This window comes from Diaporthe amygdali (assembly GCF_026229845.1).
Source record: "Diaporthe amygdali strain CAA958 chromosome Unknown NODE_1_length_4327563_cov_65_473760, whole genome shotgun sequence".
NCBI classification, from domain to species: Eukaryota; Fungi; Ascomycota; class Sordariomycetes; order Diaporthales; family Diaporthaceae; genus Diaporthe; species Diaporthe amygdali.
Window position 1 is genome coordinate 1,637,517 of NW_026517021.1, and position 19,850 is coordinate 1,657,366.

The following is a 19,850-nucleotide window of genomic DNA, read 5'->3' on the forward strand; positions in this document are numbered from 1 at the left end:
AGCAATGACTGTAACTTGGAAGCTTGAGAACGCTCAAGCCACCTGCTTTCAAACTAACCAAGTATGTACCTGCCTACTCAAGAGGGCAGGCTGTGTTGAGTGAGGACTTCGCTGGGGGACATCTTGCTCACAGGTTACACATAGAACCAAGGTCATGCTGTCGATGCAGCCATCCACATGAAGCTCTATTGCTCCTGGTCGCTACTCGTATGTCCAGCGCCGATCCACTATGAGTAAAGCAAAAGCCCTACATCAAAAGATTCTATGAAAAGTCCCCGCGCCTATCCATTTTGGTAATGATGTTGTTTGGCTTCCAGCCGGCCGGCATACCAAGAGACTCCCTCCCATAAGGTAATGATGCAAAAGGAAATATGCAAAAGCCAAGGTCCCCCCAGAGCCAATAAAGAAACCCGACATGCCCTGAACAATCGGTTTCAATGCATGGCGGACGGCACAGGCTCCTCGTGCTTAGCTGTGCTGCCCTTTCCTCTCCACGTGCTGACCGCAGCGATCTTCGCGTCCCACCGCTGCTCGTCCGTTCCGTACGCGCGGGGCGTGAGCTTGATGAGCGTGTGTAATGGCACGTGCATCCACGGGCTCTTCTCCTGGTCCCTCTTCATAAAATAGGCGTATATGCAGCGGAGCACCGCCTGGTGCGTAACAATCAGGATATCCTCGGACCGCTCCAGCTCCATGATGATGGGCTCTAGCCGGATGACCACGTCACGGTATGATTCGCCGCCTCTGTACCGGTAGTTGTACTTGTCCTCGTCGCGCGCCTCGAAGTCCTCCGGGTACTGGTCCTTGATCTCCTGGTACGTCATCCCGTCGCATACACCCGCGTCCAGCTCGTCCAGTGCCTTCCATTGGAGCTGGTTGTAGTGCTTAGGCAGATGGCGCGCTGTTGCGATAGTCCGTCTCAGGGTTGACGTCCAGACGGTGAGTGGACGATCATCCTAATTGAGGGTGTCAGCAGAACGTCATGCACCTGGTGCAGGGGCTGGTCTTCGCATACACCCACTGATGCGCGAACCAAATCGGGAAGTTTGCGCGCATATTGTTCCCCGCGTGGAGAGAGTAATGCATCTCCTCCAATTCTCCCGTCGAGATTGTACTCGGACTCGCCGTGCTACCACAGAGTTAGCAACGCCAAGACAAGCCCCTCAGCTGGACAACCAGTAGACCTACTCGTGATAGCCAGACCGACCGAGGTCGAATATGCAAGTTCATGAGGTAATAGACAACGCGACTCTGCAGGTAGTCCTGGATCCGGTTGATGATGACCTGCTTCCCAACGTCGAGGATTTTCAGGTACGTTAGGTGGTCCTCGTCCCCGTCCTCGTTGACCGACTTGTAGACCTTCTCGTAATTTCGAATGCGGCCCCTGAAGTCGATGGCAGCTTGCTCTGGATCTTGGCCTTTGTAGTCGGGGCTGGTTGTCTTGACGTCTCTTATATTTGCCATGATCAATTCCTCGTCGTCGCACTTGGACTCGACGTATATGACCTCGATCCCGGCGTTGGTGCAGATCTCCAGTATCCACTTGCGACGTTCCTTGGTGGAATTCGTGGCATCTAATATGGCAACGACTCCTTTCTCGTCGCGGAACCACTTCAACATATCTGCGACGGCAGCCTCAGCGGCGGCTTTCCTCTGACGTTCGCCCTCGGAATTTCCAATGTCGAAAAAGTCGGCTGTGGGCTGTGCTGCGGCCTTGCGGCGGTAGTTGCCGACGTTGAAGGTCTGTGACGGTACTGACAGCCATTGTAGGTACCTTTGAGCTGCACATGCAACTGGCGTTAGATTACTGGTCTCATAAGAATCTGAAGGGGCGTTCGGGGAGGTGGGAAGTGGTGCACCTAGAGTTGACGATAGACATATAGTGTCAATGGCTGAAATTGTAATCGTGGACGGGGGCAGTAGTTGGGTGGGAGGGAGAGGCGTAAGGGAGGAGGCAAACAATGTATGTACCCTTTTGTGCGATGTAGCTTTTGCCTCGGGCCGGCAAGCCAACCATTACCACGCAGATGCGTGTGTCCTCCACCTGAACGCCTCTTCCATTAGCTTTGGCAGGAGCCATGTTTCGCCGTAAATATGAAGTGTGGTTTGTAATGTTGTTTTCCGTGAAAGCATGGGGTTTTGCAAGAAAGTCGAAGGAAGGCAATTGAAGATCTGGACCGGAAAGAGCTCGGGATTCTTAGGAAAGAAGTGATCGCGTGAGGGTCGACGTAGGTTAGGCTGAGAGTAAATTGGAGTAATGTGAGGGCGGCGCCATAGATGATGCAGGCGACTGAGAGGTGTGGTGGGGGGGAGCCTCTTGGCCTCCAGATGTAGTCTGCAGGGGTGGAGTGATGATTTGGTAACTCTGGGGTAAACTTTGACAGGTCGCACGAGCGTTGCTTGATTCGAGGATGGTTTATGGGGATGTGCGCGAAGCAGTTGTCGAAAGGGTGTGGAGAGGAAGAGAGAGCGCGGTGCTTTGGGCTCCGTAGGACGAGTCGTGGTGACGAAATGTCAAAAGAGTGAGACGGGGAGCTAGGACGAGAATGTATATAGCATGTGGTGGGAGCAAACAAAGAAGAAGCTTGTGAATCTGGAAGCTTGTGATTGTAATAATGAACGGTGGATAACCATTCAAGCAGGCAAGGACCGTGGGAAGACACCTCTCTCTCTCTCTCCTGAAGCCCCTAGTCCGCTGGCTGCGGATAGAGGAGGGAGAAAGAAACAGCCCAATATGGAGCTTTTTACATCAACAGGTACCTTGGAAGTAGACGGCGGGCAGCGGGCAGTCCCACCTTGACGCAAGGTGAAGCCGATGCATCTTCTTCCGGCTGGCCAAGTGGGTTGCAATCGGGATTCTCAGGGCCAGCAGGGCCAGCACTGGCCGAGGCTACCTGCATCATCCACAACCCAAGCGGGCTGGGCTGCTGGGCTGTACCGTGCCGTTGCCCAGGAGAGACGCAGGAGAGACCCCTGATCCCATCCTCCACAAGCCGGTTCACCCCGCAAAAAAGGCACTTGCCATCCGCGCCCAGGATGGAGAACTTCCGCCCAGCCGCAGTTCCTTGGCCCCTTCTGGAATTTCTTTCAGCCCTCAGGGCCCTCAGGCCTGGAGGGGCGCCCCTCCAGGTCTTGTTTCCCTTGACTCTTGCCGGGGCAGGGGTTGCCCATGCCTGCAAAGCTGGCCCAAACCCTCGCTCACTCTTCTCCCGACAGCTCGGACACTCCGACCCAGCGGGACGGACGAAGCTCTTGTCTCAACCGAAACTGTTCGCGCCATTGAGAGAGAGAGAGTTTGTGTGTGAGCGAGCGAGCAAGCGACCGTCAGGACGAATATAGCAGCGCGTGTCTCGAGATTCCAAACAGCTGGGTAAGACAAGGTCAGGGACAAGGCCGACCCGACCGAAACTGCGGCCAGGCCCCGTACCTGCGCGGTACATAGCATCATGCAGCGTGAGATCCTTCAGGCCGTTCCCACATGGCCAGCGCCGGCATGCGTCGCGTAGAGCACCCCGAGTCACCCCGGTCTCGACTCCGGAGCCCCATGCCACTCCACGCCATAGCAGTGATCAGCAGGCCCTTATAATCGTATGTTTTCTCCTCATTCCTCACTCCAGACCTTCCCTCTTTCTTCCCATCTTGCTCGCGCTCGCGCCTTTCCCCAGACTCACAAGACTCGACTGAGCCTCCCCGCACAATCAGTGGCCTGAGGTTCCCCATCCCCCGCCAAAAGATCTTGCCAGTGCAGCCGGCATCTCCTTTGCGCCCCATACTCTGTTCCGCGCTTTCTTTCATCTGGCTAACTTCATTTGCAGGCCACTGGGCTTTTTTCCACCAGCAATTATCCAGGCGGACAGGCTCACCCCAAGCCAGCGGCTTCACCGTGGGAAGGATCACGCGCACAGATCAGGATACGACGCTTGCTCACCCAATCTGTCGCAGAGCAGAAGGCCAGCCTCGTGTCTTTCAACGGCCAGTCTGGCTTCACCCGGCACTCGTCAAGGGACGAAGGAAATGACCATGAATTCTGTCTCATCGGCGTGCATCAATCCCGTGTGAGGCTGCCAGTGCACCCGTCAACGAGATTCGGCCAAGGCTGAGGAATCCCTGCTGGGCAATAGGGCAACAGGTATCGTATTGTACGATCTGGGCGTCGACATGTGGGTGACTGCCGTCCGTTGTCTGACTCCCGGGGGGCAATACGAAGGTCATTCTGCCATAATCTGAGATCTACCCACTGGGTCCCGGACCCCTGAATGCGGCTCCTCACCGCTAGGTGGACTCTCGACTTGCCACCCCTATGCCATGACGACACGGGGATAAAACTCGGAAAAGAACGGGATTTGCACGCCGGGCGAGTTTGCAGCATCTATGCCGGTATTATCCTCCGTGGAATGCATGAGACATCTTGCCTCTGCAAATAGCTCAAGTGATGCAGCGCGGCATGTTGCAGTGCAGTGCTCGGGCAACTGAAGAACGTGACGAGACCCGAGAGAAAGCTCTTTCACGCACCTTGCCAAATGACCAGGTGTTGGCTCTCGCTCGCCCCGCCGGTGGCGTTGGGGGGCCTGGCGAGATGTGTCTCATCGTGAGAGTCTTGTTACGTGCGTCGGGAGGATATCTGGCCAGCGTCAGCAGAAAGCAGCGGGTGAGATAAGTCGGATGGCGGGGCTTTTCTTTGCTCCACCAAGCAGGCTGTCGGCTCAGAACTGACCTTCGATATGATAAGGTGCTATACTAGCCTAGCCTGATGCTTGAAAAGAAATTAGAAGAAATCAGTTGGGAGCGTGAAACGGAATCGCTCAAAACAGATTTGGTAGGGAGGCAAGGGGTGGGCGGTGTCGGCGGAGTCGATTGCTTCAGGTTGCTTGGGTCAAAGATTTCCAAGGTCGCCAATGCCGAGTGGCGACGGGCCCTGCCCTTGCTTGCCTCAGCCGCTCAGGCGCTGGGCTGCAGCCAGCACCTAAGCCGCACGAGATCTGATCTCATCCCTGCTGAATCAGATTCAGCGCGGGTTTTGGGCTGCAAGTTCCCGCGACACCAAACACTGGGCGCTAGTGTCAAGTCGCGATAAGTCGCGATAAGCCCGTAGTACACGTGCAGGTGTCGATCCTCAGCCATACACACTCGAGCATACAGCAATAGGACAGACAAAGATAAGATATAGTCTAGCTGTTCGTATGTCATTGTCGAGCGGACTTTTCTATTCGCAAAATATTGAGCCAATGACCAGTACCAGCCATCAGGCGTAGCGAATCATGGCACTGTCTGCCACCTCGCTCCCAAGCTCGGCTAAGCGCCTCTGCAGGGCATCTGCGACGGGATATCTTCTCAAGATGATTCGTAGTGCTCGGTTCTGACTGTTTGGTTGGTAGCACAAGCCGACGCATGTCAGATGAGAATCCTGACATTGACCTCCAGCGGGCCAGCCTGACTGGCCCCGCTCGTGACTGTCTAAGATGCTCAACCCTGAATTGAAGCAGCCAGCTCCTTGTCATTCAATATTGATATTCCCAAGCAACACATTTCACAATGGCGGAAGCCATCGCTGGCTTAAGCTTTGCCGCAAACATATTGCAGATGGTCGAGTATGGGGGCGTCTTCGTCACGACCGCTTGGAAGATATACTCATCGCAAGCAGAATCGCAACTCGTCAAGGACTTTGATCAACTGCAATATCTCACGGAGGACTTCAAGAACATACTGGACTGTCTCGAACACAATGATTCGGTCAATTCATCTACTGAATCCTTACCGGACAGAAATCGCGACCTTCTCAAGCTTGCTGCGGAGTCCCGCAAAATCTCTGAAGAGATTTTGAACTCTTTGAATAAGATCGGGAATCCAACTGTGTGGAGGGTCAAGAAGCATAAGGCAATCCAAGCGGCTTTCAAGTTGACCTGGAGTCAGGATCATGTTGCGGAGCTGCAGACAAAGCTGGACCGTGTAAGGAGTCAGTTGACACTCCACTTGGTGCATTCTCTAAGGTATATACGCAATGATCTTTTCATCCCCATATTTACACAATGCGTATACCTGACGGTCAAATCAGCTAATAACAGACATGTATAGATCTGATGCTGCCTCGTCTCAGGAGACACAGAAAAGAATTCTTGGGAAGATAGCTCAAGATGCTGAGCATCTAAGCAACCGAATTGATCGGGCCTTGGATTTTGGTCTAGGTACTATCTCCATCGACTTCATAACCCATAAGCTGGGCAGTATGCAAGCTGAAAATGTCGGGGAGTCACTCAAGACAGCAATACTGGGCGCTATTTACGAGCCAGAGAGGCATGGCAGTATGACTGATCCGAAAGCATTCAATATACCCCTCCTGAGGAAACAGACACTCAAAGAAAAGCTGCTCTCGAAGCTGGCGTACCCAGATATGTTGGTTCGAGAACAATCCATCGTCAAGGCCCATGAAAAAACGTTCCAATGGATTTTTCAACGCGAGAAGGAGCACGATCGCCCGTGGGCAAGCTTCTGTCAGTGGCTCGAAGAAACAGATAAGCAGCTGTACTGGATCACTGGCAAGGCTGGATCTGGCAAATCGACTCTGATGCGATACATCTCCCAACCGCTTGCGAGTGGCGATGCCTCAATCCACCTGGAAAACACGGCCGAACAGCCTAGATGCTCACCTTTCCTTCGAAGATGGGCCGGAAGTCAGCCACTTCTTATTGCGTCTTTCTACTTCTGGGCAATTGGTTCGCCGATGCAAAGATCAAGAGAGGGAATGTTGCGCACACTGCTCCATGAGCTCCTGAAACAAGCCGGGCCTGACATGGTAGCAAGCGTGATGCCCAAGAGCTGGGAAGCGCTTTGCTTATTCGACGAGGATCCAAGGGCTTATTCAGAAGCTATGCTACAGAAGATGTTATCTCGTGCCTTACAATGCATGAGCGCAAGCAATCGAATCTGCATTTTTATCGATGGGCTGGACGAGTTTCAAGGCGAGCACGGTGACTTGATTGGGATGTTCAGGGCTGCCCTAGATGCACATCCCATCAAACTATGTATTTCCAGTCGTCCGTGGCAGGTTTTCGAAGACGCCTTCCAGGATAAGCCCAGCCTGAGGCTACAAGATCTAACGCTCGCTGATATCAAGACATATATCCAGTCGACACTACACCCAGACCCGGCTTTTGCACTGCTCAGAACTATAGAGCCATCTTTTGCGGATAGTTTAGTGGACAGTATTGCTACCAAAGCTGACGGGGTATTTTTATGGGTTCGTCTTGTTGTGGCTTCCTTGCAGAAGGGCATCAAAGCTGGGGATCGTATATCAGACTTGAAAAGACGACTCGACGAGCTTCCACCAGATCTAGAGGGGTTGTATGAACGAATCCTTGATGGTCTGGACCCCGAATACTTGGATCACGCTATGCAGTACTTCCAACTGATGGAAGCAAGCCTTTCAATATCACCGCCTAACATCATGGTTTTCTCCTATGCAGACGAAGAGGACGAAGACTTTACGATCAATCTTCCTGCTTCACCTCTCGACAAAGAGAGATTTGAAACCATAGAAAAAGTGTTGAAGAAACGACTCAACAGTCGTTGCATGGGACTGTTGGAGATCGCAGAGCAACCGGCAGCAGACACAGATGTATTCGTACACGCATCACGCTCTATGGTCAAATACCTCCACAAGACCGTTCGGGATTACCTAGCTGGCGCCGGTGTCAAAGAAAGGTTGAGCGCCCGAGCAAAGCGAAGTTTTGGTCAAAGATTTGATCCACATTTACGTCTCTGCTCGGCTCAACTGGGCTTCTGCAAGTCGAATCCTATACACAACATGGCGAACTCTGAGTTTCAAGAACACAATGTTGAGATGTCGGAAGTGATTGAAACCTTATCATCCTGTCTATCCCATGCTGCCAAAGTCCAGGGAACCGGTCTATCATCCATGGTCCGCTTGATAGACGCCCTGAACGCGGTATTCTCAGAAGCCTTGGCCAAGGTGAGCCACCATGCAGGCTGGTATTCAGCATCCAAATCGTTCAGGAGAGAAGAGTCCGATTTGATGGATATATTGATAGCATCTGAAGTAGTGCATCAAGGAAGGGAACAGTTGTTCAGGTCCCTCGTCATCCAACACAATGTCGTGGAATACGTCCGAGCCAAAACCCAACCCATGCCTCATCAGGCGCTTTCGCCTTCAAAGAGCGGCAAGATGAAACTCCTCTTGCTCCCAAAACGAGTACTTTCCAGGAACCATGGTAGACATCCATATCACTATGTGGGCGAAATATCAGATCTCGACTGGCAGCTGCATGACGCTGTGGTGACTGCCTCGCCCTGTTTGCCAATGGTACAGCTTTTACTTGAAAGGGGAGCAGATTCTCAATGTGAGTACCAATTCAAAACTCATAAGACGGAAAATCGATCTCTCTGGGAGATCACCCTGGCTGTATACATGACCGCCTTTCACGCGGAGCCGCAAATGGAAGTGGAACAAGTATGGGAGCAGGTCGTGAGACTGATGGTCAAGTATGGGGCTCCGACTAGCAGAAGGTCCATAAACAAGGCCCTTCAAATTGTCAAAAATTTGCATTACACAGAGAAGTATAGGAGTGAAGCTTTTGGTGCCACGATAGAGGACAATCTAAAGCGGATGAAGGAGGAGGCCTAATTACTGAAGACTACAGTGTGTTGGAGGAAGACTTACCTAGTCAAGCACATCAGGACCTATTCGCGATACGTGACAACACCAAATAGAAGGGCAGTAATACACTCGATGCTGAGCACGAGATTTACTGTATAATCCTAGGTAACTAAATGCTCTTGGCCTCTTGGCCAAAAATTTTATAAGTCCCATTTGCTTTTCCTAAAGTAGTGTATTCTGTGCTTTCTAGTAGCTGGATCTCTCGGGAGACATAGTCAACTGTTGAACAATCCTCCAAGAGATAATTGAGAGCGATCTTGCCTCCTCCCCTTCTTTCTGAATAGGTCGATATGCCTTTCAGAATTCTGCGAAAATGAGCAAGATTCAAGCGTTCCGCGTCTTGCATCTCCTCCTGATACTAACTTGTGTCGGCGCTACCATTTCGACCCGGAAGAACAAGACGGGCAACAGGAGAAGCTACACGTCACCCCCAACCTGTCCTTAGTCGTCAGCCGCTCATTTGATATTCTATCCATGGGCAAAGCAAAAGAACATGTGAAAATATATATTTAGAAATCGTCGCAGAGCTTAGATAAAGGTTCAATCACATTGGCGCAAATCGCGGCCCATAACTTTGTGTCGTCCCAGCTGAGGTCTTGTCTCGCAGCACCGGCGTTTCCCGTTAAGCAATGCGCTACAGCTTGTGCGTAAAACCCTAACATTGGATTCTCTCCGTCGTCCTGCCACTCTAGTGCCATCACCAAGCGTTGGTAGTACGCAGCTGAAGACGATGTGCTCCAGGTCTCATCCAGTTCGAAACGAGCTTCCAGAGTCATGCCGTGCCATATTTCGAGCAGGAGGATGCCGAGCTCTAATAGTGCAGATTTTGGATCGAGAAAGGACCGATTCTGTTGGCCGTCGGCACTGCCGCTGAATTTGCATGCAATAAAGGGCCGGCTTAGGTCAACTTGAGCCGGTCTGATTAGACCCGTGGGTTTCCCGGGCACGAGGAAGAACACCATATTTTTGGACCATGTCTGTGCAATCCACTGTGTGTGAAGAAGCTGCAAGAGACTCGATGCAAGGCGTAGAGAAAGCTGCATCCGCGGCTTGAGAGGCAGTGCTGTGGTCATGCCTTTCAAGATATGACCAAGAGATATATAGTCTTTTTGGGGTCCCTGAATCTGTGAACGAGGAGACGGATGTGTGCCGTCGTCTCGAAATGTCCCCATTCGGCGGTTGTTCAAAAGTGCGAAGGAAGGGCGAGGCTTTAAACCGCGAGCCTCTCTGATCGCCGAGCATATGCTGGTGATGATGGCTACTTCCGGCCTGGAATCGTCTTCTGATGGAGCTTCGTCTATACAAATTGTGACTGCTGTGGTGACGAGGTGCGCAGGAGGGCTTTTGCTGGTCTGGTCCGTTGAATGCTCACCAAGGACTTGTACCGGTGTTTCATAGAGCAATGTTTCCCTTTTTTGGTCATCTGCATAAAAGACCAATTCGAAAGAAATCGGGGGCGTGTTAGATTTGACTTTGTTTCTCTGATGCATGACCTTTTGGGCAATTTCGATGCGGTCGTCAAGGTACAGTCTGGCCTCGTGATTATCGTGGCATTCGTCCAGAAATCCATCCAGCACAGCCTCGTAGAGACCGCCAGCCAGATTTTGAATTTGTCGAAATGCCTTCGCTAGCTTCAATGTCTTCCTTGATGAGTTGCTTCCCATCGCGTGGCAGTTCGATACAGCGAGGCTCGAGAAGCGGTGTAATGTCTGAGTACCCTCATCTATCTCTTGGATCATCATTTTCAAGTCAGTGATCCCAAGTACGAGTTTGATTCTCGGAGCCAGGTCAGCCAACAAATCGGGCTTGCCTTGATTGGCATTGATAATGGCCACGAGATCGTCTGTGGGACCCTACAAATTATCAGCTCCGCGCCAATGAAACAGGACACGACCCTAACACCATAATAGCATACCTGGTATGAAGGAACGAGCCCAGAAATGCATTTTGCCACCTTCTTGGTCGCTTCGTGGTTGGCCTGGAGCTCGCTGATGAGGAATATTGTGTGCTTTGGGCCTAAGAACTCCTCGACTTGCGCCTGCACTTCTGGATTGTTTAAATAGCCGACCGGATCACTTTCCAGTGCCCAGACATCTTCACAGCCACTGCCTAGTGCGACAGATTTGATGAGCTCTTCCAGTGTTTGATGTTGGAGAAGAAGAGCCCGACCCAGCTTCTCCACGTGCTTGCGCTTCTTAAATGCGCTTCCGAACCTGCGGAATCCGTCCCGATAAACATCCACTGACTTCAGAAGCAAAGGAAGGGCTCCCAGAACAAGGCCGGCCACTTCGATCCCAGCCATAGCATCAATGGTCGACGAGGTTCATTCAATATATATGTCGACTCAAGGACAAAGCCTGTCGGACTAAGGGTGCTGGGAACAAATCCGAACGACGCTGTCACCTGCAACCATTTGCCCAAGAGCTGAGGTTGAGGTCGATTTTCTCCCCTCCCCCCGGTCCAGAGCTGACCTGCAGCTAACCAAGCGAGCCAATACTATCACGGTCTAATTTGCCTGTCAGCCTGGAACTTCTCACGTGAGATCCATCCTGTAAACGGGACTCCAGCCGGAAGAGGGGTAGCAATTCATACAAAATTGTCCTTAGCGGCACTGCACACTTTTTCTTTGCCGGTTGCTACAGCGAAAGATGGCAGAGTCATCTACATCCACGAACACACCCAACATAGTAACCCTGGCTGGCTTGGGGTTTCAAACGATAGAATCGTTCAAGAAGGTGGAGATCACTCTCAAAAACCAAGCCGATGATCGGGCCTGGCCGATAGCTCAATTTCTGTCCGAGGCCGAAAGATTTGAGCTCTGGGCAGCCAATTTGGGTCTGTTTGTTGCAGGCCATGGGTCTTTGGATTATAGAGTGCGAGATGCGGAAAAACTGGCACAAACACTTGGCAGGTTTTTGCAGGAGCTGATAAACTCGTTGGATGATGGTGAGAACTCTGCACTACTGCTCCGTACGATGAAAGCCATAAGGACTTACACAAGGTCAATTATAGTTGTTCATATATGCTCCACTTCGACCCAAGAACAGTTATTGGGTGATAGTGATGACGAAGAGACCAATCAAGCAGAATCGGATGATGAAGATGATGAAGATGAAGAAGATGATGAGTCGGAAATCGATCTTTTGCTAGACGGCATTCGAGACCCTATCAACAGATTGTTCAAAGTATCTACCAAGATCAGGAATCCATCAACTAGAATTGGCTCCTCCAAGGCTGCCCTTTTCCAGAAAATAGACGAAGAAACGGGGGTCGACTTCCTGCAAGTTATAAGGAAAGAAGACTATGACTACGTCAGGTCGGTCTTCTTGGAGTATCAAAAGCACAGAGCCTGTCAAGAGCACGACCCGAGAGCGCCGCCAAGGGAAATTACGATAGGAGATGACCAAGATAAAGTATGGGAGCCGATCAGGACCGTCTTGCTCAATGAAAGGACTGGAACAGACTCTTTCCTCATCGGACGTATTGCACAGGCAAACACGCTCAGGAGACGGCAATTCGCATATTGGGCTCGACATCGGGACAAACTACATCACCACACCAAAACAACTCTATCCGCGAAGGCTCCAGAGGTCGGTTTGCGTGATGCGCCAGCGGCGGATCTACCCAAAATGGGTGAGCTTCCATCGCTGTTGGCCATCACTAAGGAGGTCGCAGTTCCCTCCGTCACGACTGCGACGAACCTCAACATCGCCAGACTCGAAGCCATGGACGACCGCTCAACGTGGACTGTTTCGGAATATGCACCATCGACCTGGAAGCCAAGCAGAGACGTGATAGAGTTTCCACCTGCGCCAAGACCATCTCGTAAAACGCCCTTCAACGAGTTTTTTGAATGTCCGTACTGCTTCACCTTGTGTCCCAGGGAGACTCTCGCAGACAAGGCTTGGAAAGCCCACCTAATCCATGATTTGCGCCCTTACATATGTACGTATGAACACTGCAATAACCCCGCACAGCTATACGATAGCCGACGGGATTGGGTCCAGCACGAGAATTCAGCCCATCGTAAAGTCTACCGATGTCTTCACCACTCAGGCCAAGTCTTTACCCAGCTCGAAGAGTATAAACGCCACCTTAAGGAAGAGCATGCGGGACTCAGCAACAACGAAGCATCCCTCGGGCGGATCATTCAGGCCAGTGAGTCCGTTCTGGATGTGCCTGATCGCCCCTGTCCGATTTGCATGGTCACATTCGACACTGCCAAGGAAATGGAGGGCCACGTCGCCCTTCATCTAGAGAGACTTGCCCAATTCTCCTTTCCGAGGTCCATAGCAGACGCCGACGACGGGTCCAACGCGGATTCAGACAAAGCCAATGGACCTGTGGCAGACGAGTCTCGGGATGGTGATTTCGAGTCGGTCATCTTCAATGAGTTCGACGAAGGAGGAGACAAGCATGGCAGTATAGAACTCTCAAGAACAGGATCACCAAGTCCCAATGGCTTGACCGAAGGAGCAATGCAAGACCTCAACAATGCTATCGGCACAGAAGACAAAACTCCTGCCAGAGACACTGGGCCTGTTTCCAAAGATACCGTGGTGAACGTCGAAGTGGCAGCGGCCCAAGTTTTCGAATACACCACGAAGGTTTCAGACATTGCCCTTTCACCAGATAACAAATACTTGGCATTGACTCTTGATGAGGAGTCCGTCCGGATCAGAAATTTGAGCTCAGGGGAAAAGTTGCCACCACTGGTTGGCCACGAAAGCGATTGCTGGGCTGTTGCCTGGTCCTCAGACGGGTGCATAGCTACGGGCGACTTTAACGGTACAATCAAATTGTGGAACGGCGAATCGCGTGACTGCTTCAAGACAATTTCTGCACACAAAGACACCATCAATGATTTGACATTCTCGCCAGACGGCCGATTCCTGGTGTCTGCGTCCTGGGACAAGACGTCTCAATTATGGAGAAGCAGTGGGGAGCAGATAACATGTGAAAACGAGGAGCAAGAGTTCTTTCCGATCTATGTCGCAGGATACTCCCCAGATGGCAAGCACATCGTGACGGCATCTGATAGTCGGATCAGTATTTCTGATAACACCAGAAGTAAAATCAGGCAGGAGATCCAGAGTCATCTGGGGCTGATTTCTGCCTTGACATTCACGGTGAACGAAAAATTACTGATCACAGGTTCGTGGACGGGCCACATCTCACTTTGGGACCTTGAGTCAGGAGCCCTTATTCAAAACATTGATCGAGCGAAAAACGAGGTGACCGCGCTCGCCATGTCCCATAGTGGACTCTTGATGGCTTCAGCTACCGCGGATGGTGAAATAAAACTCTGGCACACTCAAGTCTGGGCAGTGAGAAATATTGTACGGGGACACACGGGCGCGGTCAACACCATTCTTTTCTCAAACGATGACACGCAGATTGTCTCGTGCTCAGATGATAAGACTGTCAGGGTATGGGGTCTCGGTATAGCGAGTACAATGGAATTGCCAACTCATTCTAATCGAACTGAGCGGTGGGCTAGAGATTACTCCAACCAAGTTGATTGATCTTTAAATAGAAATCCTACAAACATTTATAACTAGAGCGAGTATGAATTAACGACCTGAATGTTTGTATCGTGACCATAGCTGTTCGGGTTGCTGAGAGCTTACTAGTAGTTCCTAATATTGAGGACGATGGTGATGCGTTCACGTTACATCTCCTATGATACCTTAAATAGGGGAAGGCTCCCTGTTCCAAAGGTAGTGCTTGATGAGAAGGATTGGTCGGGTGTGCACCCCAACAGCAGGCATCTGGTTACGACAAATCCCAGGCAAGGAAACCTCGTATTACTATCTCTTGTCGGAGAAGCTAGGTGTAAGACGGTAGAGCGAGTCGCGAATGGACGAGGCCTTGTTGGAGACATTGGCGAATCTGGTGAGTGGCTTACAAAGGCAGGCCGTCGACTATGAGCCCCAGCGGATTTGTGGAGACCATGAATGTGTTTCATGCCGTACCGTCCAAGCCTTCGCATCATTTCGCAAGCAGTGGTTAGAAAATTTTCGGTGTAACTGGGGTCAAATTTGTTCAACAGCGTCTAGGTGTCACAAAGTAGTCGGCGAGCATTACACCATGCTGGGCCCGTATCATGCTGTGGACTATGCTAGGATTCTACGTGACTCTTTGAAGGGGAGAGGGCTATAGGCTTTGGAAGTATCACAATCAGATGATAATTTAATATGTCTAAAAGGTTGACAATCCCTGCTTTCGTGCCTCAGAAATCAATGGGAAAGCGATCGAGATTATCTGAGCCTGGGCACTGAAGTATCTAATTTGGATATTTTCGTGGCAAGCTCTCCATTCAATTGTTCTTTTACACCCGATCATTCCAGTCACGGGGAATTCCTGCATGGGATTTAAAATCTTCAGAGCGTTATTGCAAGGCCGAGGGCCCCTACATCTCCCAGAAGATGTTCCATGCTAGGGGAACTATCCACCCCGCAGCAAGGGTGTGTTCTCACCCGCTGCCGTCCCATCGTCAATCGCTGTCTCCTGCTTTATAGCTCGTCGGGCCACTCTCGCGCTCCAAAACATAGTCGGATAAAAGAAGATACCTTGGTAAATTGTCAGCTAAAACACATCATATAATCTGGGTCTTGGTCGGAGCATCACGGACATGGGATAGCGATAGAAATTGCGCTGAATTTTATCCTTACTGCCCTATACCTGCAGTATGGGTCGTAGTAATACGGATGCGAAGGAATATAGAAAATCGCGTCCAGTAGCACCCAGAGCCATATGACGGTGGCGAGCAGTCCTTTCGCCAGCTCAAACTTGGCGATGACCTTCGGGTGCGGGTCCGAATATTGCCATTGGACAATGACAGTATACATTATTATAGCTGCGAGAATAGCTAGGAGAAGGTCCTTTGAAGCAGGGTAGCCGTCAGATCCGTAGCTTGGGTGATCAATCTCCCGCAATATGTCGAGGATCCAGAGAATAGAGAGAAGGCCGGCGACGAAGGCCTGGAAAAGCCAAAGAGTCCGCGCCGCTGCATGTCCCGGACGGCGAGCGATCTCTGCATCTGTCATGTTGACTGGGATTCTAGCTTTGGGGTGGAAAATGAAAGGCGCAGATCAAATGATTGGGAAAGCATGAATAGATTTACCTCGTTTCAACGACAGCCGAGTGTAAAATGGCTGACTGCCTAAATACCGGGGGCGGGGAGCTTGCTGACATGAGGATTCTCTCACAGCCAAGAGAGATTTGAACACGTTCGACTACGCTCAAAACGTACATGAGATGCGATCAGGCTTGGCAAGCGGCCTTCCAGCAGTGCAGTTCGCGCGCCCACCATACCCGAACCCCGACGAGTTCGGAACGCTAAAAGTGTCGGCGGCAATTATTCGGAGGTTCCTGGCCGTGGCAGCAGTTTCTTCGATATCTTGAGCCACTATAGCTCTGACAAACATTGATACGGGTCGTTTTCGGCCATCTTGTTGGGTACTGGGCTTGTTGCTTTCAGCTTGTCTGGTCGGGTCAATGGCTGTGCTGCGAGTTGTCCCTTCAATAATTCAAAACTCTAAGGTGCCCTATGGTGTTGATCATAGGTCACTTGGAACCTGGAGAAGACGGTTGTCACGACGGCTGTAGCTGTGGGGCGTGATTGGTGGTGTGACTACAGTACGTACCTACTAGTAGGTGAAGACCCGAATATCCATGGGCAAGGCTGAGCCACTCTCCGCATTTATGCAAATACATCACTAGCATCGCCAAGAAAATCTCTTTACCACCTTACGTCTTGGGTCTGATGTATCGAAAGCATACTTTAACTGGACCCAATCCTATTTTGAATCCCCTTGATTTCAATCTGAATCATGACTACTTTCAACATCAACCAACTCTCAGCAAACCTTGCTCAGTGCCTCCTATTGGAGACATTAGACCAGACCAAATCTTAACCTGCTAGGGCGGAGGCCTATTTAGTAGAACTCGCGGCCCGCAAACTCCATCACCGCATTCTCGACATCAAACACGGCCAAGACATTTTTGAGGAAGACACTCCCAAGGACATAAGGTCCGTCCGGGCTGCCGTCATTGAAGGCGATGAAGCACGGGTCGTGGATTCCCTTGGCTGCGTCAAGCACAAGGTCTGCAGCATTGAGATAAAAGGACGTGCCGTTGATAACGACGGCCACCTCTGGGATGATGGCATCGCAGTCGACCACCCAAAAGCCGAACCTGTCGCTGTACTCAGCCGGTGGGTCGAAGGCTTCCGCGATCCCGTCCACGACTTCTGTATGAATGTTAGGCTTTGGCCTCTGAGTGGTTACAGTTACAAATTGTGGTGATTTGCCGGAAGTGCTATGGAAAAAGTCTTACCAAACGGTAGGATGTTCAAGGGTGTATCGCTGTCGACGATATATTCAAACCTTCTCTCATCAGTGGCACCGTCGAAATACCAGCCGTCAGCAATGATTGTGTAAAACGAATATTCGGACGCCGAACTATCTACACCATCGACGTTTGCCTAACGAAAACTGCTTTTTAGCGAATTTAATGCTATATGCCTAGTCATTTAGCCAGTAAAGGTGAGAGAGACTTACGATAATAATGTCTGTCCGCGCGTGTCTGCCCCATTCAATGCCTTCCAGATCATCTGGAACCCCACCGAAAGCAATCACCCCTGCTGTCTCAGAGCTCCCAGGCCTGTTGAGTGCAAGGCTGAAGAACCCTTCCGTAAGACCCTCGCCCATCATGGTGGAGACGACAGGCGAGTATGTGGCCTGGAAGGATAGATTGCCAGGGCCGTCAAGGTCGAAGAAAGCCTTTGTGAGCCCCGGGTACGCGAGGCCCAGTACCCCGGAGCTACGCCCGCTGCCGAGCCACCACGTCGCGCTGTCGGCGAGCCCGACGGTCTGGTTCGTGACGTGCACGCCGCCCACCGTCACGTCCATCTCGCCGAGGGTTCCGTTGACGGTCTGGTTCCTCCAGTAGTCGGTGCTGAAGTACGCATGCTCCCACGGCCCCCGCGGGAAGTCACCCTGGTACCTGGGGCCAAATGTGCACATCCTATCGCCTATAGGCTTTCCGTCGGGACCCGTGATCCCTATGCAATTGGTGCCGTTGGAAAACACCCAAGTGTCGCTGCTGCCAGTGTCGAGGACCAGGGTGAGCTCCTGTGTGCCAAGAGTGACGTTGACGCCGTACCAGAAGCCCGAGTTGAGATCAGTGATATTTTGAGATCCATCCAACCTGTTCGAGTTGTGAGGAAGGCCTAGTCCATTTGATGCCGAGTACTTCCCGAAGGGCCTCCCACTGTAACGATGTAGATGGGCATAATTTTCAGTCTTCCTGAACCGGTCTTTGGCTCCTCTCTTACTCCGGCTCTGGGGAATAGGGTGATCATGTCTGGATGAGGCATCGGGTAGAGCCGTCTGAATGGGGCCACGAGGTTCCAATGTTAATGGCCGGGGTCCCCAGGCAGGTAGAGGTGGTCTGTCTGCGACCACAGCCAAGGCAATAAAGCCCGTTATCAGTAGTATATCGAGCATATTACCTAGAATCGAGGGAAACTCGTTGGAGGATGGTGAAGCAGGCAACTTGAAGATGGCTACAACAATCTAGATGAAATAGCTCATGGAAACACCCCCGGCCAGAACCCGTGTTAAAGGGCATCGTTCCTGGAATCACCCTTGGACTGAAGACTGACAACGAGCCTGCCGGTGCGCCCCGACAGAAAGTTTGCGAGACCAGGTTTGTGATGCCGTCTCGTGTCCCTCGGTTGCAAACAAGATTGAACTCGCTTAACATCGTGGTCTTGCAATCGACAGTGCTGCAGTGAGTTCCAACGAGGGTCGCCCACAGATCGTAAGCACAGAATATGCATCGACATGGACTCAGGAGCACATAATTCTCATGCCTCCCAGCACATTCAACCACCAGATTCCTGGTAGGTGCCATCACTCTGAACTGGCGCGGTAGTTTGCAGCAGGCATCAGCCGTGAGCTCGGGAGCCAGAGTGGCATCGGAAGCGATGCTTACGTGGACAAGCAAGCGGAAAGAGGTTGCGGTGAGGCTCACAAGCCTTCTGAATATGGTGCAACCATGGCCCAAATTTGGATATCTTACCCGATCTTCTGCGCCGCGGTTGAAATTTGTCCTGTCAGCTCGTCAGCCTCCGAGGATGTGACGTGGAGGATGAGCACGGAGGGTCTTTCTTCGAATGAGGCCGCTCCACGCACGGGAGGACAAGTACAACGCTTGCAGATAATTCCGAACGACACCTCATGTGTTAGAGGGGACATTCGTCGTAGTAGCTCAAGACGGGTAAAGATGCCGCTTGGTCAATGCGCATCCCGACGGGAGGGTGTGTTACGTCCTCGCCACCTCGTAGATATGCCCGATGTGCTGTGGTTCTGCAAGACATTGAAATCTCCAGTTACACAGGATGGCGCATGACCTTGTGTGAACGTGGCGAGCGCCTTCATAGCGCTTGGCTCAGCCGCGCCACGTCTTTCCCAGATCGCCGGGACGCAGTTGGCTGAGAAGGGGGTGGGGATTGAAGGCATCACGCGCTCGTGACGCCCGGTCAGCTCCGACGGGCATCGCACTGAGCCCCTGTCGTCCTGAGAGAACATAGAGTGTAACAGCTCGATGGTGATCTTGTGGACATGTGGCAGCCTTTGGCAGTGTCATGATGCCCAACCGAGCGGAGGCGGCTGTGATGCGCGGACACCTGGCTGAGACATAGACTCGTAGCTTGGGGGAGCGCGCACGAAGCTGTCAGACTTGCAGGTTGGGTTTTGCCATGTTACCCACATGGCGGGAAGAATGAGGCGCGAGGAAGTACACAGATCCGGCCCGTAGGGTGAGGGTCGTCACACAGCAGCCTTCGTACGACGTGCTGTGGCACACCATCTGCTATGCAATTCCGGCTGTTGTTTTTGTTGGGCTCTGAGAAAGGTGGCAATTTCAATACCGAAATATGGAGGCATGGCACGTCAGCCATCCGTCATCTTCTCAAAAAATATGCGGCATGGATAGAGGCTGTTGACAGCTGTTTGCGCCTTGTTGGGAATGATTGATCAAGGTAATTCTATTTTTATCAAACCCTGATATCGGGGTATCGGCAAGAACGTAAAAAGTGGCTTTTACATGCTGAGCCGTATACTTTCGCTCGTTTTCCAGCATTTCATCGATGCTTTGAGAGTAGGACAGC

At 51.7% G+C, this 19,850-nt stretch overlaps 6 protein-coding genes across 6 annotated transcripts; 2 read left to right on the top strand and 4 right to left on the bottom strand.

Moving 5' to 3' along the window:
* Window positions 1–434: 434 nt before the first annotated feature.
* J7T55_006076 (uncharacterized protein) lies at window positions 435–2,080 on the bottom strand (the record flags this gene model as incomplete). Its single annotated transcript, XM_053140326.1, has 4 exons — window positions 435–956; window positions 1,034–1,129; window positions 1,189–1,781; window positions 1,972–2,080. 4 exons carry the CDS (start codon window positions 2,078–2,080, stop codon window positions 435–437), a joined length of 1,320 nt encoding a protein of 439 aa, XP_053000844.1.
* A 3,452-nt stretch (window positions 2,081–5,532) lies between these two features.
* Window positions 5,533–8,638, top strand: J7T55_006077 (uncharacterized protein; the record flags this gene model as incomplete). Its single annotated transcript, XM_053140337.1, has 3 exons — window positions 5,533–5,987; window positions 6,073–8,317; window positions 8,381–8,638. 3 exons carry the CDS (start codon window positions 5,533–5,535, stop codon window positions 8,636–8,638), a joined length of 2,958 nt encoding a protein of 985 aa, XP_053000845.1.
* Window positions 8,639–9,180: 542 nt separating this feature from the next.
* On the bottom strand, window positions 9,181–10,973 carry J7T55_006078 (uncharacterized protein; the record flags this gene model as incomplete). The annotated part of the gene is made up of 2 exons (XM_053140348.1): window positions 9,181–10,524; window positions 10,587–10,973. 2 exons carry the CDS (start codon window positions 10,971–10,973, stop codon window positions 9,181–9,183), a joined length of 1,731 nt encoding a protein of 576 aa, XP_053000846.1.
* A 346-nt stretch (window positions 10,974–11,319) lies between these two features.
* J7T55_006079 (uncharacterized protein) lies at window positions 11,320–14,196 on the top strand (the record flags this gene model as incomplete). The annotated part of the gene is made up of 3 exons (XM_053140358.1): window positions 11,320–11,510; window positions 11,583–11,672; window positions 11,733–14,196. 3 exons carry the CDS (start codon window positions 11,320–11,322, stop codon window positions 14,194–14,196), a joined length of 2,745 nt encoding a protein of 914 aa, XP_053000847.1.
* A 285-nt stretch (window positions 14,197–14,481) lies between these two features.
* J7T55_006080 (uncharacterized protein) lies at window positions 14,482–16,101 on the bottom strand (the record flags this gene model as incomplete). The annotated part of the gene is made up of 3 exons (XM_053140369.1): window positions 14,482–14,595; window positions 15,346–15,725; window positions 15,927–16,101. 3 exons carry the CDS (start codon window positions 16,099–16,101, stop codon window positions 14,482–14,484), a joined length of 669 nt encoding a protein of 222 aa, XP_053000848.1.
* Window positions 16,102–16,611: 510 nt separating this feature from the next.
* Window positions 16,612–19,452, bottom strand: J7T55_006081 (uncharacterized protein; the record flags this gene model as incomplete). Its single annotated transcript, XM_053140380.1, has 6 exons — window positions 16,612–16,925; window positions 17,012–17,159; window positions 17,236–17,947; window positions 18,761–18,863; window positions 19,092–19,293; window positions 19,408–19,452. 6 exons carry the CDS (start codon window positions 19,450–19,452, stop codon window positions 16,612–16,614), a joined length of 1,524 nt encoding a protein of 507 aa, XP_053000849.1.
* Window positions 19,453–19,850: the final 398 nt, after the last annotated feature.